The 15,614-nt window shown below is 37.7% G+C and overlaps 1 protein-coding gene across 2 annotated transcripts in view; it reads left to right on the top strand.

Moving 5' to 3' along the window:
- LOC133657640 (SH3 and PX domain-containing protein 2A-like) overlaps positions 1-15,614 on the top strand; it is a 180,114-nt gene that overhangs the window by 45,740 nt on the left and 118,760 nt on the right. For both annotated transcript variants that reach the window (XM_062059206.1, XM_062059205.1), the window contains exon 5: positions 474-565. In XM_062059206.1, coding sequence (XP_061915190.1) covers positions 474-565 — 92 coding nt within the window. The remainder of the gene's footprint in view (positions 1-473; positions 566-15,614) is intronic.

Raw genomic sequence — 15,614 nt, 5'->3', positions numbered from 1 at the left:
TCAATTGAATATAAGTTGAAAAGGATTTGTTGTATTCTCTTTTTATTGACTATTTACGCAACGTGACAACTTCACTGCTTTTGGCTTTTGTATATCTTGAGGCCCATTTGAAGTTGTTCAAAAGTAGTCACCATCTCCAAGTCTTGACTGTAAAATGCAAGCGGACCATAACAGTCCAACCATCCTTGAATCCTTTTAAAGGTGGTTTCTAGAAGTGTTTATGTGTCCGGCAGCTGCTTGAGACAGACGATTGTTATTCCACATCGCCCCTCTGGGCTTTATTCACGGTTCGGAAAGCCGCTTCCTTCCCCCTCCACATCTCCACCTAGCCATCTCATCTGACTCACCGTGAACCAACTCCCAACTCATCTAGCATTTCACTCACCACTCCTCTAACCAAAGCCCTTCTTTTTAAAGAATAGACGTAAGCTTTTGTTGAGAACACGCGTCAAACAGAAGCCTCCCTCCCACAGGCCCTGATGAAGCTTCCCACCCACATTTCCCAAAGCGAAGAGGTTCTGAAATTCTTCGAGACCAAGTCAGAGGACCTCAACCCTCCAACTGAGTGAGTAAACATCACTGATTTAGTGGATTGTCTACATCAGGGGTCACCAACCTTTTTGAAACCAAGAGCTACTTCTTGGGTACTGATTAATGCGAAGGGCTACCAGTTTGATACACACTTAAATAAATTGCTAGAAATAGCCAATTTGCTCAATTTACCTTTAACTCTGTTATTATTAATAATTAATGATATTTACACTTAATTGAACGGTTTAAAAGAGGAGAAAACGCGAAAAAAAAATGACAATTCAATTTTGAAACATAGTTTATCTTCAATTTCGACTCTTTAAAATTCAAAATTCAACCGAAAAAAAGAAGAGAAAAACTAGCTAATTCGAATCTTTTTGAAAAAATAAAAAAAATAATTTATGGAACATCATTAGTCATTTTTCATGATTAAGATTAATTTTAGAATTTTGATGACATGTTTTGAATAGGTTAAAATCCAATCTGCACTTTGTTAGAATATAAAACAAATTGGACCAAGCTATATTTCTAACAAAGACAAATCATTATTTCTTCTAGATTTTCCAGAACAAATTTTTAAAAAAGAAATTCAAAAGACTTTGAAGTAAGATTCAAATTTGATTCTACAGATTTTCTAGATTTGCCAGAATAATTTTTTTGAATTTTAATCATAATAAGTTTGAAGAAATATTTCACAAATATTCTTCGTCGAAAAAACAGAAGCTAAAATGAAGAATTAAATTAAAATGTATTTATTATTCTTTACAATAAAAAAATACGTTTACTTGAACATTGATTTAAATTGTCAGGAAAGAAGAGGAAGGAATTTAAAAGGTAAAAAGGTATATGTGTTTAAAAATCCTAAGGTTGTATTTTTTCTCTAAAATTGTCTTTCTGAAAGTTATAAGAAGCAAAGTAAAACAATTAATGAATTTATTTAAACAAGTGAAGACCAAGTCTTTCAAATATTTTCTTGGATTTTCAAATTCTATTTGAGTTTTGTCTCTCTTAGAATTAAAAATGTTGGGCAAAGCGAGACCAGCTTGCTAGTAAATAAATAACTGGTAAGTGCTGCTATTTGAGCTATTTTTAGACCAGGCCAGCGGGCTACTCATCTGGTCCTTACGGGCTACCTGGTGCCCGCGGGCACCACGTTGGTGACCCCTGGTCTACAGTATGTGTGTGCCTGCATGCCCCTCCACCACCCTAAACCACATGAGATATGGCATCCAGGCAGGGGACATCTGATCCCACAACAAATGCAATTGGGATCGGCGGTGTCATGAAAAGGTGGCAAAGTTCAAGCCCCGCCGCAGACGAGGCTCACGCTGTCATCATTTGTCACGCCCAGTTCAAAGTCCTGAATGGGTGCTAGATCATGTTTGTTTAAAGTGGCATCCATACCCTTCCATTTGTGCTTATGTAAGCATCACTCCGAGGAGTTCACAGGCACCAGTTCAAGACACTTCAGACCGTGAATGTTGATGTTGAGATGTCCTGAACCCTCTCAAGGAGGGACTGCTTCTTGGTCTACACCCAGCAGGCACATGACATTCAAACAACGTTGACAACTTGCTGAATTAGGTCCTGACGTTGAGCAACTCAAACATAACGTTGAAACAACATGCTTTTGACGACGTTTAATCAATGTTGGGTTGTGACCTTGATTGGACCATTGAATTTTAAGTAATTTCCAAACCGATATTCTACAACACAAATACAACGTTGAAACAACATGCTTTTTGACGACGTTTAATCAATGTCGGGTTCTGACGTTGATTTGACCATTGAAATGTGGTCATTTTCCAACCATTATTCCACAACACAAATACAACGTTGAAACAACATGCTTTTTGACGACGTTTAATCAATGTTGGGTTCTGACGTTGATTTGACCATTGAAGTTTGGTCATTTCCCAACCAATATTCTACAACTTGAACATAACGTTGAAACAACATGCTTTTTGACGACGTTTAATCAATGTTGGGTTCTGACGTTGATCTGACCATTTAAATTTTGGTCATTTCCCAACCAATATTCTACAACACAAATACAACATTAAAACAACATGCTTTTTGAGAACGTTTAATCAATGTCGGGCCTTGACGTTGATTTGACCATTGAAATGTGGTCATTTCCCAACCAATATTCTACAACTCAAATATAACGTTGAAACAACATGCTTTTTGACTACGTTTAATCAATGTTGGGTTCTGACGTTGATTTGACATTGAAATGTGGTCATTTCCCAACCATTATTCTACAACACAAATACAACGTTGAAACAACATTCTTTTTGACAACGTTTAATCACTGTTGGGTTCTGACGTTGATTCGACCATTAAAATGTGGTCATTTCCCAACCAATATTCTACAACACAAATACAACGTTGAAACAACATGCTTTTTGACAACGTTTAATCACTGTTGGGTTCTGACGTTGATTCGACCATTGAAATGTGGTCATTTCCCAACCAATATTCTACAACACAAATACAACGTTGAAACAACATGCTTTTTGACTACGTTTAATCACTGTTGGGTTGTGATGTTGATTTGACCATTGAAATTTGGTCATTTCCCAACCAATATTCTAAACTCAAACATAATGTTGAAACAACATGCTTTTTGAAGATGTTTAATCAATGTTGGGTTCTGACGTTGATTTGACCATTGAAATGTGGTCATTTCCTAACCAATATTCTACAACACAAATACAACGTTAAAACAACATGCTTTTTGACAACGTTTAATCAATGTTGGGTTCTGACGTTGATTTGACCATTGAATTTTGTTCATTTCCCAACCAATATTCTACAACCCGAACATAACGTTGAAACAACATGCTTTTTTACAACGTTTAATCAATGTTGGGTTCTGACGTTGATTTGACCATTTAAATTTTGGTAATTTCCTAACCAATATTCTACAACACAAATACAACGTTAAAACAACATACTTTTTGACGACGTTTAATCAATGTTGGGTTCTGATGTTGATTTGACATTGAAATTTGGTCATTTCCCAACCAATATTCTACAACACAAACATATCGTTGAAACAACATACTTTCTGACGACGTTTAATCAATGTTGGGTTCTGACGTTGATTTGACCATTGACATTTTGGTAATTTCCCAACCAATATTCTACAACACAAATACAACATTGAAACAACATGCTTTTTGACGTTTATTCAATGTCGGGCCTTGATGTTGATTTGACCATTGAAATGTGGTCATTTTCCCAACCAATATTCTACAACACAAACATATCGTTGAAACAACATGCTTTTTGGTAACGTTTAATCAATGTTGGGTTCTGACGTTGATCTGACCATTTAAATTTTGTTCATTTCCCAACCAATATTCTACAACTCAAACATAACGTTGAAACAACATGCTTTTTGACGACGTTTAATCAACGTCGGGTTCTGACGTTCATTTGACCATTTTCCAACCAATATTCCACAACACAAATAGAAACCTCTTGAGTCATCTTTCCAAGACCAGCAGGCCAATCACCTCGTTCTTGTTAATCCCACTTCAAAGTGAGCAAGTGACCTCTGGTCTGTGAGACAGTCCAGAACCCATAAAAATGAAGCGGTGGGGGTTAAATGCTTAAAAGTCATCAAAGGAGAGTATTTTGTTTTATATTGCTGCCAAAATTTGGATGCAAACTCCTCCAATGATGAAATATGTCAACTTTAATGTGAGAGTTATAACTGATCCAGTCCTTCGTGATTATTCACACTGGTTACATCAGCTGTGACGTGCCGTTAGTTTGAATTCTAAGACATTCTAATACCCTTTTCTTTAATTATGAGGACACAAATAAAAATGCTTTTTAATCCCATTAAATAGATCTAAAAAACATACAGTGGTGGTCAAAAGTGTACATACACTTGTAAAGAACATCATGTCATGGCTGTCTTGAGTTTACAATCATTTCTACAACTCTTATTTTTTTGTGATGTAGTGATTGGAGCACATACTTGTTGGTCACAGAAAACATTCATGAAGTTTGCTTCTTTTACGAATTTATTATGGGTCTACTGAAAATGTGAGGGTCAAAAGTATACATACAGCAACGTTAATATTTGCTTACATGTCCCTTGGCAAGTTGACCTGCAATAAGGCTCCAATCACTCTATCACAAAAAAATAAGAGTTGTAGAAATGGTTGGAAACTTTTGACCACGACTGTATGCGTTCTTACCTTTATTTGAAGAGGTCTAAAGGACCTTTGTTGGAGGGTTGTGCCGATACCGATATTTTGGTACCAAAATGTATTCCGATGCTTTTTGATTCCTTTCCGATACTTGTCTAAATAAAGGGGAGCCCAAAAATTGTCATTATTGTCTTTATTTGAACAAACAAATCGTAGTGTACATGAAACTTATGTTTATTATTGTCATTTAGTCCTTAAATAAAATAGTGAACATACTAGACAACTTGTCTTTTAGCAGTAAGTAAACAAAGACTCCTAATTAGTCTGCTGTAACATATTGTGTCATTTATACACCTATTATTTTGTACACATTATGAGGGACAAACTGTAAAAATTGATTATTAATCCACTTGTTCATTTACTGTTAATATCTGCTTATTTTCTGTTTTAACATGTTCTATCTACACTTCTGTTCAAATGTAATAATCACTTATTCTTCTCTTCTTTGATACTTGACATTAGTTTTGGATGATACCACACATTTAGGTATCGATCCGATACCAAGTAGTTACAGGATCATACAATAAAATGTAATACATAATAAACCAATACTGATGAAGAAATGCCGATGTAAAGGGTAGGTGTCGCGTTGTTTTCTGTTTTAACATGTTCTATTTACACTTCTGTTAAAATGTAATAATCACTTATTCTTCTCTTCTTGGATACTTTACATTAGTTTTGGATGATACCACACATTCAGGTATGGATCCGATACCAAGTAGTTACAGGATCATACATTGGTCATATTCAAAGTCCTCATGTGTCCAGGCACATGTATATTTAAATGTATATATTTAAAGACAAAAAACAACCCGTCACTAACATTTCAACTTTTTCACATTATATTAGTTTTTTTAGTGTGTATTTTTTGATAATGTATTTTTAGAATAAGACCTGCTTCAAAAATGTTTGCTTCTAAGAGATAATGCTCTGTTTTGACCACAGCTTTATTATGGTAGAGGCAAGGATGTTAAGTAATATGAACACGCGTTATATACTGCCATCTAGTGGCCAGTAAACGTCCTGCTGTGCCTTTAAAAGTATATATACAGTATGTTAATGCTGTGTTGCCATAAAGTCACTAGAGGGAGCCAAATATTCACTTCTATGTTTCTTCTGTATTGACATAGGAGTGCATACCTCTTAGCAGAGGTTTGTAGTCAAGACTAAATGCATTAACCTTGCTTAGAATAATAACAATAGAACAATAACAAGATCTGATAGCTCAGTTACAGCTCATTTTATTACCTATTCTGTGTTGTATGTCTTTTATATTGCACCAAGAACCCGTTCTCAAACAATGGCAATACAAACTATTCTGATTCTGATTCTGATTCTGATTAGAAACGTCTTCTAAACTAGTCTCTTTTGCAGACTAATTCCTTACTTTCCATTGAGGTTTTATTCCCCAGTTTGGATGCTATTAGTGGGTCAATAAAAGCAATGTTATGCCTGCACAAAGCTGCTGTGTGCTTGTGTGGATCCAGACATGCAACTTGCTCTATTATAATGACTTCCTGTTCTGTGCTGTCAAGGCTGGTTCCTCCTGTGGAGGTTAATCCCAGGTCAGCCTCAGCCTGTCTGGAATATATACAACTTGTATATCCCACACATTTATATAATAAAGATATAGTGGAAGGTCCTTATCATGACATTTAAACTATTTTAAACAAGTCTCCCAGGTCCCCCATTTAGACTGTTTAAAAATGCTTTTAGCAAACCCAACTGGGAACTTGTGTGTTGGTAGCTTTAATGCTAATGACAGTTCATCTTGTCCCCAGCAGGCACGTGACATTAAATCAACGTTAAGAACTTGTTGAATTGGGTCCTGACGTTGAGCAACTCAAACTTAACGTTGAAACAACATGCTTTTTGACGACGTTTAATCAGTGTCGGGTTCTGATGTTGATTTGACCATTGAAATGTGGTCATTTCCCAACCAATATTCTACAACACAAATACAACGTTGAAACAACATGCTTTTTGACAACGTTTAATCAATGTCGGGTCTTGATGTTGATTTGACGTTGAAATTTGGTCATTTCCCAACCAATATTCTACAACACAAACATATTGTTGAAACAACATGCTTTTTGACGTTTAATCAATGTTGGGTTCTGACGTTGATTTGACATTGAAATTTGGTTATTTCCCAACCAATATTCTACAACACAAACATATCGTTGAAACAACATACTTTTTGACGTTTAATCAATGTTGGGTTCTGACGTTGATTTGACATTGAAATTTGGTTATTTCCCAACCAATATTCTACAACACAAACATAACGTTGAAACAACATGCTTTTTGACGACGTTTAATCAATGTTGGGTTCTGACGTTGATTTGACCATTGAAATGTGGTCATTTCCCAACCAATATACTACAACAGAAATACAACGTTGAAACAACATGCTTTTTGACAACGTTTAATCAATGTTGGCCCTTGACGTTGATTTGACCATTAAAATGTGGTCATTTCCCAACCAATATTCTACAACACAAATACAACGTTGAAACAACATGCTTTTTGACGACGTTTAATCAATGTTGGGTTTTGACGTTGATTTGACATTGAAATGTGGTTATTTCCCAACCAATATTGTACAACACAAACATAACGTTGAAACAACATGCTTTTTGACGACGTTTAATAAATGTTGGGTTCTGACTTTGATTTGACCATTGAAATTTGGTCATTTCCCAACCAATATACTACAACACAAATACAACATTGAAACAACACCCTCAGGAAGAGGTGCTTTAAAACATGGCTAGCTAGCTAGCAGCTAACGTCCATCCGCAGTCGGCAGTGTTTTAGCTACTTGTAAATCACTAATCCTGGCCTCCATGGCGACAAATAAAGTACGTTTCCTACAAGTAGCATTATCACTGGAGGACGAGGAATAGCTAAACATGCTTCACTACACACCGTAGTCACAATGTAAACAAACGCCATGGGTGGATCTACACCTGACATCCACTGTAATGATACCAAGTACAAGAGCCTCGGTACTACTATGAGTACATCGATTTTTTTAGCATCTTGAATGTTTGTTTTAAAAAAATGCATATTATGTAATACGTCCCTGGACACATGAGGACTTTGAATATGACCAATGTATGATCCTGTATCGGGACAACCCTAACACCGAGTTAGCATTTTATCATGCTAACATTAGCATGTTAATTTGATTTAACTGGTATAGTGTCATATACATGGGTATTTCACTAACGCGAACTGTAAGCATGCCATTGTTAGCATTTTAGCATTGTACTGTTAGCGTGCTAGCTTCTCATATTTTTAGTTACGTGATGCTTTTTGGACATCATGCTAACTGTTAGCATTTTGAAAACCACCAACATGGCCTCCACATCCGTTGATTTGTCAGTCTGCGGCCTCGTAGTGGAAATCATTTAGATTGGCAATCACTACAACAATGGTGCAACACAAAAATGACAACACGACGCGACGCAAAGAGCAACTTCCGTCAAGCAAGCTAAAATGTCTCTGAACCTTCTCCTGGGGAACTCAAAATTACGACTTTTTTTGAAATTCAACGTTACATTTATGACTTAATGCTTACCATACCTTAGGGCAGTGTTTTTCAACCTTTTTGGAGCCAAGGCACAATTTTTGCGTTGACAAAATGCGGAGGCACACCACCAGCAGAAATCATTCAAAAACCAAACTCAGTTGACGGTAAAAAGTCGTTGTCGCAATTGTTGGATATGACTTTAAAGCATAACCAAGCATGCATCACTATAGCTCTTGTCTCAAAGTAGGTGTACTGTCACCACCTGTCACATCACACCCTGACTTATTTGGACTTTTTTGCTGTTTTCCTGTGTGTAGTGTTTTACTTCTTGTCTTGTCTTAATTCTCTTTTTATGGTATTTTCCTATAGCAGTTTTCTTTGAGCGATATTTCCCGCATCTACTTTGTTTTAGCAATCAAGAATATTTCAGTTGTTTTTTATCCTTCTTTGTGGGGACATTGTCGATTGTCATGTCATGTTCGGATGTACATTGTGGACGCCGTCTTTGCTCCGCAGTAAGTCTTTGCTGTCGTCCAGCATTCTGTTTTTGTTTATTTTGTAGCCATACCTTCTCCCTGCAATTGCACGTTTACGTCCCACTGAAGCAGTGTTTTTCAACCTTTTTTGAGCGTTGAAAAAATGCGGAGGCACACCACCAGCGGTGGTGCATTACTATAGCTCTTGTCTCAAAGTAGGTGTACTGTCACCACCTGTCACATCACACCCTGACTTATTTTCACTTTTTTGCTGTTTTACTGTGTGTAGTGTTTTACTTCTTGTCTTGCGATCCTATTTTGGTGGCTTTTTCTCTTTTTTTTGGTATTTTCCTGTAGCAGTTTCATGTCTTCCGTTGAGCGATATTTCCCGCATCTACTTTGTTTTAGCAATCAAGAATATTTCAGTTGTTTTTATCCTTCTTTGTGGGGACATTGTCGATTGTCATGTCATGTTCGGATGTACATTGTGGACGCCGTCTTTGCTCCGCAGTAAGTCTTTGCTGTCGTCCAGCATTCTGTTTTTGTTTATTTTGTAGCCATACCTTCTCCCTGCAATTGCACGTTTACGTCCCACTGAAGCAGTGTTTTTCAACCTTTTTTGAGCGTTGAAAAAATGCGGAGGCACACCACCAGCGGAAATCATTAAAAAACAAAACTCAGTTGACAGTAAAAAGTTGCAATTATTGGATATGACTTTAAAGCATAACTATAGCTCTTGTCTCAAAGTAGGTGTACTGTCACCACCCGTCACATCACACCCTGACTTATTTGGACTTTTTTGCTGTGTGTAGTGTTTCAGTTCTTGTATTGCGCTCCTATTTTGGTGGCTTTTTCTCTCTTTTTGGTATTTTCCTGTAGCAGTTTCATGTCTTCCTTTGAGCGATATTTCCCGCATCTACTTTGTTTTAGCAATCAAGAATATTTCACTTGTTTTTATCCTTCTTTGTGGGAACATTGTCGATTGTCATGTCATGTTCGGACGTACATTGTGGACGCCGTCTTTGCTCCACAGTAAGTCTTTGCTGTCGTCCAGCATTCTGTTTTTGTTTTCTTTGTAGCCATACCTTCTCCCTGCAATTACATGTTTACGTCCCACTAAAGCAGTGTTTTTCAACCTTTTTTGAGCGTCGAAAAAATCCTGAGGCACACCACCAGCGGTGGTGCATTACTATAGCTCTTGTCTCAAAGTAGGTGTACTGTCACCACCTGTCACATCACACCCTGACTTATTTTCACTTTTTTGCTGTTTTACTGTGTGTAGTGTTTTACTTCTTGTCTTGCGATCCTATTTTGGTGGCTTTTTCTCACTTTTTGGTATTTTCCTGTAGCAGTTTCATGTCTTCCTTTGAGCGATATTTCCCGCATCTACTTTGTTTTAGCAATCAAGAATATTTCAGTTGTTTTTATCCTTCTTTGTGGGGACATTGTCGATTGTCATGTCATGTTCGGACGTACATTGTGGACGCCGTCTTTGCTCCACAGTAAGTCTTTGCTGTCGTCCAGCATTCTGTTTTTGTTTTCTTTGTAGCCATACCTTCTCCCTGCAATTACATGTTTACGTCCCACTAAAGCAGTGTTTTTCAACCTTTTTTGAGCGTTGAAAAAATCCTGAGGCACACCACCAGCGGTGGTGCATTACTATAGCTCTTGTCTCAAAGTAGGTGTACTGTCAACACCTGTCACATCACACCCTGACTTATTTTCACTTTTTTGCTGTTTTACTGTGTGTAGTGTTTTACTTCTTGTCTTGCGATCCTATTTTGGTGGCTTTTTCTCTTTTTTTGGTATTTTCCTGTAGCAGTTTCATGTCTTCCTTTGAGCGATATTTCCCGCATCTACTTTGTTTTAGCAATCAAGAATATTTCACTTGTTTTTATCCGTCTTTGTGGGGACATTGTCGATTGTCATGTCATGTTCGGACGTACATTGTGGACGCCGTCTTTGCTCCGCAGTAAGTCTTTGCTGTCGTCCAGCATTCTGTTTTTGTTTTCTTTGTAGCCATACCTTCTCCCTGCAATTACATGTTTACGTCCCACTAAACCAGTGTTTTTCAACCTTTTTTGAGCGTCGAAAAAATCCTGAGGCACACCACCAGCGGTGGTGCATTACTATAGCTCTTGTCTCAAAGTAGGTGTACTGTCACCACCTGTCACATCACACCCTGACTTATTTTCACTTTTTTGCTGTTTTACTGTGTGTAGTGTTTTACTTCTTGTCTTGCGATCCTATTTTGGTGGCTTTTTCTCTTGTTTTGGTATTTTCCTGCAGCAGTTTCATGTCTTCCTTTGAGCGATATTTCCCGCATCTACTTTGTTTTAGCAATCAAGAATATTTCAGTTGTTTTTTATCCTTCTTTGTGGGGACATTGTCGATTGTCATGTCACGTTCGGACGTACATTGTGGACGCCGTCTTTGCTCCACAGTAAGTCTTTGCTGTCGTCCAGCATTCCGTTTTTGTTGACTTTGCAGCCAGATCAGTTTTAGTTTGGTTCTGCATAGCCTTCCCTAAGCTTCAATGCCTTTTCTTAGGGGCACTCACCTTTTGTTTATTTTTTATTAAAGCATTAGTCACCTTTTTACCTTTGCTTTGCAAAAATATATTTAACCCAAATAGGTGAAATTAGATCATCTCCCACGGCACACCAGACTGCATCTCAGTGGTTGAAAAACACTGCCCTAGTGTGACTCTAGCTGCCGGTAGTTAAATAGGTGAACGTGGCCCAGACTACACCCAGCGGCCCCCAGGGTACATAGAGTTTAGGACCCCCGGTGTACATGCTTCATAAACTTGAGGCTGTGTTGCTGTTAACTGAAGGTTAAATGCCCCTCTTAAAAGGCAGCCATTAAATTATTTAACAGCGTTTGGCCGTCAACTCGCTCGCAGGCCCCAGTGCAAAAATTTAGATGAACTTTGTGCGTGGTGTGTACATTGATGAGTTGTTTAGTTTGAATGTTGACACCAGTATTTAATGAGCCATGTTCTAAACAGCTTTAAAGCTGAGATTGTTCCCCAACAACTCTTGAGATGAAACATTAGAATCCCCACTAGAGGATAACACGGCTAATCATTTGGCGCCCGTGTGAGTGTTTTTGTCCGTCTTTGTTAAATTGATTGCAACGAGGTGCACCGAGCCAGCGTTGCATTCTTTGTGCTCCTCTCGAGAAGACTCTCCTTCCAGCGCTGTGCTGAAGGTCACATGCTTGCTGGGAAGGTCACCTCCTTTATGTCCATCATTCCTCTCCCCAGTTATCATTTAACATTTCTATCTCTATTTCACTCTGTCACTCTAAAACTGCTGAACGAGCAAACGGGAACATGTTCACTCCACAAGTTTTTTGTAGGGTTGTATGGTATATCTGTACTAGTATCGTGGTACTAATTCATCAAAAATGGTACTATACTCTGTTGGAAAAGTACCGGTTCCCCTTATATATATATTTTTTTACAGGCATGAAGGCGCGTCGTCACGTAGGGACATTACTGGTTTTACGAGCAGAGGAGCATGTTCGGCAGCGCACGCACACAGAGTACTTACAAGCAGACACAGTGTGTAGACAGAAAAGGGAGAATGGACGCACTTTGGTGTAAAAAGTCAAGATAAAGGTGAAGTTATAACACTGAAACACCCTCAGGAAGAGCTGCTTTAAGACACGGCTAGCTAGCTAGCGGCTAACGTCCATCCACAGTGTTTTAGCTACTTCTAAATCACTAATCCTGGCCACCATGGCGACTAATAAAGTAAGTTCCTTACAAGTGAATAGCTCAACATGCTTCACTACACACCGTAGGAGGATACAATAGCTCACCGGCGTCACAATGTAAACAAATGCCATGGGTGGATCTACACCTGACATTCAATGTAATGATACCAAGTACAAGAGCATATCTAGTCGATACTACTATGATTACATCGATATCACTCAGGAAATACGTCCCTGGACACATGAGGACTTTGAATATGACCTAAGTATGATCCTGTAACTACTTGGTATCGGATCGATACCCAAATTCATGGTATCATCCAAAACTAATGTAAAGTATCAAAGAAGAGAAGAATAAGTGATTATTACATTTTAACGGAAGTGTAGATAGAACATGTTAAAACAGAAAACAGCGCGACACCTACCCTTTACATCAGTATTTCTTCATCAGTATTGGTTTATTAGGTATTATATTTTATTGTATGATCTTGAAACTACTTGGTATCGCATCGATACCTAAATGTGTGGTATCGTCCAAAACTAATGTCAAGTATCAAACAAGAGAAGAATAAGTGATTATTACATTTTAACAGAAGTGTAGATAGAACATGTTAAAACAAAAAATAAGCAGATATTAACAGTAAATGAGTAAGTTGATTAATAATCAATTTTTACAGTTTGTCCCTCATAATGTGTACAAAATAATAGGTGTATAAATGACACAATATGTTACTGCATACGTCAGCAGACTAATTAGGAGTCTGTGTTTGTTTACTTACTACTAAAAGACAAGTTGTCTATTTTATTTAAGGACTAAATGACAATAATAAACATATGTTTCATGTACACTAAGATTTTTTTGTTCAAATAAAGCCAATAATGACATTTTTTGTGGTCCCTCTTATTTATAAATGCACCGAAAAGTATCGAAATACATTTTGGTACCGGTCTGGGGACAACCCTAAGAGAGACATGACGATGGATGTTATTTTTTTGTTTTTTGTATTCTAAATATTGAATAAATGCGATCAAAAGTTCCTTCACAATAGAGCATCGATATTTTAAATGTATATTATGTTTATAAAGTCAGTAAATATGTCCATGGACACATGAGGACTTTGAATATGACCAATGTATGATCCTACTTGGTATCAGATCGATACCTAAATGTGTGGTATCATCCAAAACTAATGTCAAGTATCAAAGAAGAGAACAATAAGTGATTATTACATTTTAACAGAAGTGTAAATAGAACATGTTAAAACAGAAAACAGCGCGACACCTACCCTTTACATCAGTATTTCTTCATCAGTATTGGTTTATTAGGTATTATATTTTATTGTATGATCCTGTAACTACTTGGTATCGCGTCGATACCTAAATGTGTGGTATCGTCCAAAACTAATGTAAAGTATCAAAGAAGAGAAGAATAAGTGATTATTACATTTTAACAGAAGTGTAGATAGAACATGTTAAAACAGAAAATAAGCAGATTTTAACAGTAGATGAGACAAGTAGATTAATAATCAATTTTTACAGTTTGTCCGTCATAATGTGTACAAAATAATAGGTACACAATATGTTACTGCATACGTCAGCAGACTAATTAGGAGTCTTTGTTTGTTTACTTACTACTAAAAGACAAGTTGTCTAATATGTTCACTATTTTATTTAAGTACTAAATGACAATAATAAACATATGTTTCATGTACTCTAAGATTTGTTGTTCAAATAAAGACAATAATGACATTTTTTGTGGCCCCCTTTATTTAGAAAAGTACCGTTACCAAAATATTGTTATCAAAACAACTAGTTTTTTGTTGCTACCCCGCTCTAATATGAAAGAATGCCTTTTTAATGAAGCCGACCCGGGCCCTTATCGACCTAATAGTTGTCATGGGGAATGTCTCCTGAGGGATCGGTGCATGAGTCCAGAATCAGCCAGGACGTCTGCCAAGACCTGATCCAGACACATGCATCCAATTCACGCTTGGATGTTGCTCCGCTTACGTGCTTTTGATGGATGCACATTATTTGTCAAGCGCTCCAGCATCAAATCATCTACAAAAGAGTAAATATTTTCCCGTTCCAAGCCAGCATCAGTTAAAGAGTGACAGAGTTGAATGTTGTTATAAGTTGTTATCCAAACAGCTCATATCCATAACTGGCCACAGCTCGGGTGCTGCTGCTGAGCCCAGGTGTCCACTCTCATCAGCGTCAGTCCTCAGCCTCTCTGCAACCACCAGTCCTATGTTTACACTAACTACCATGACATGTTGACGGACTCACTAACGCCGTAACACCAGCCCTATGTTTACACTAACTACCATGACATGTTGACAGACTCACTAACGCCATAACACCAGCCCTATGTTTACACTAACTACCATGACATGTTGACAGACTCACTAACGCCATAACACCAGTCCTATGTTTACACTAACTACCATGACATGTTGACAGACTCACTAACGCCATAACACCAGTCCTATGTTTACACTAACTACCATGACATGTTGACAGACTCACTAACGCCATAACACCAGTCCTATGTTTACACTAACTACCATGACATGTTGACAGACTCGCTAACGCCATAACACCAGTCCTATGTTTACACTAACTACCATGACATGTTGACAGACTCACTAACGCCATAACACCAGTCCTATGTTTACACTAACTACCATGACATGTTGACAGACTCACTAACGCCATAACACCAGTCCTATGTTTACACTAACTACCATGACATGTTGACAGACTCACTAACGCCATAACACCAGTCCTATGTTTACACTAACTACCATGACATGTTGACAGACTCGCTAACGCCATAACACCAGTCCTATGTTTACACTAACTACCATGACATGTTGACAGACTCGCTAACGCCGTAACACCAGTCCTATGTTTACACTAACTACCATGACATGTTGACAGACTCACTAACGCCGTAACACCAGTCCTATGTTTACACTAACTACCATGACATGTTGACAGACTCACTAACGCCGTAACACCAGTCCTATGTTTACACTAACTACCATGACATGTTGACAGACTCGCTAACGCCGTAACACCAGTCCTATGTTTACACTAACTACCATGACATGT

Source organism: Entelurus aequoreus, linkage group LG09 (assembly GCF_033978785.1).
Source record: "Entelurus aequoreus isolate RoL-2023_Sb linkage group LG09, RoL_Eaeq_v1.1, whole genome shotgun sequence".
NCBI classification, from domain to species: domain Eukaryota; kingdom Metazoa; phylum Chordata; class Actinopteri; order Syngnathiformes; family Syngnathidae; genus Entelurus; species Entelurus aequoreus.
This window is presented reverse-complemented; position numbering and strand designations above follow the sequence as displayed.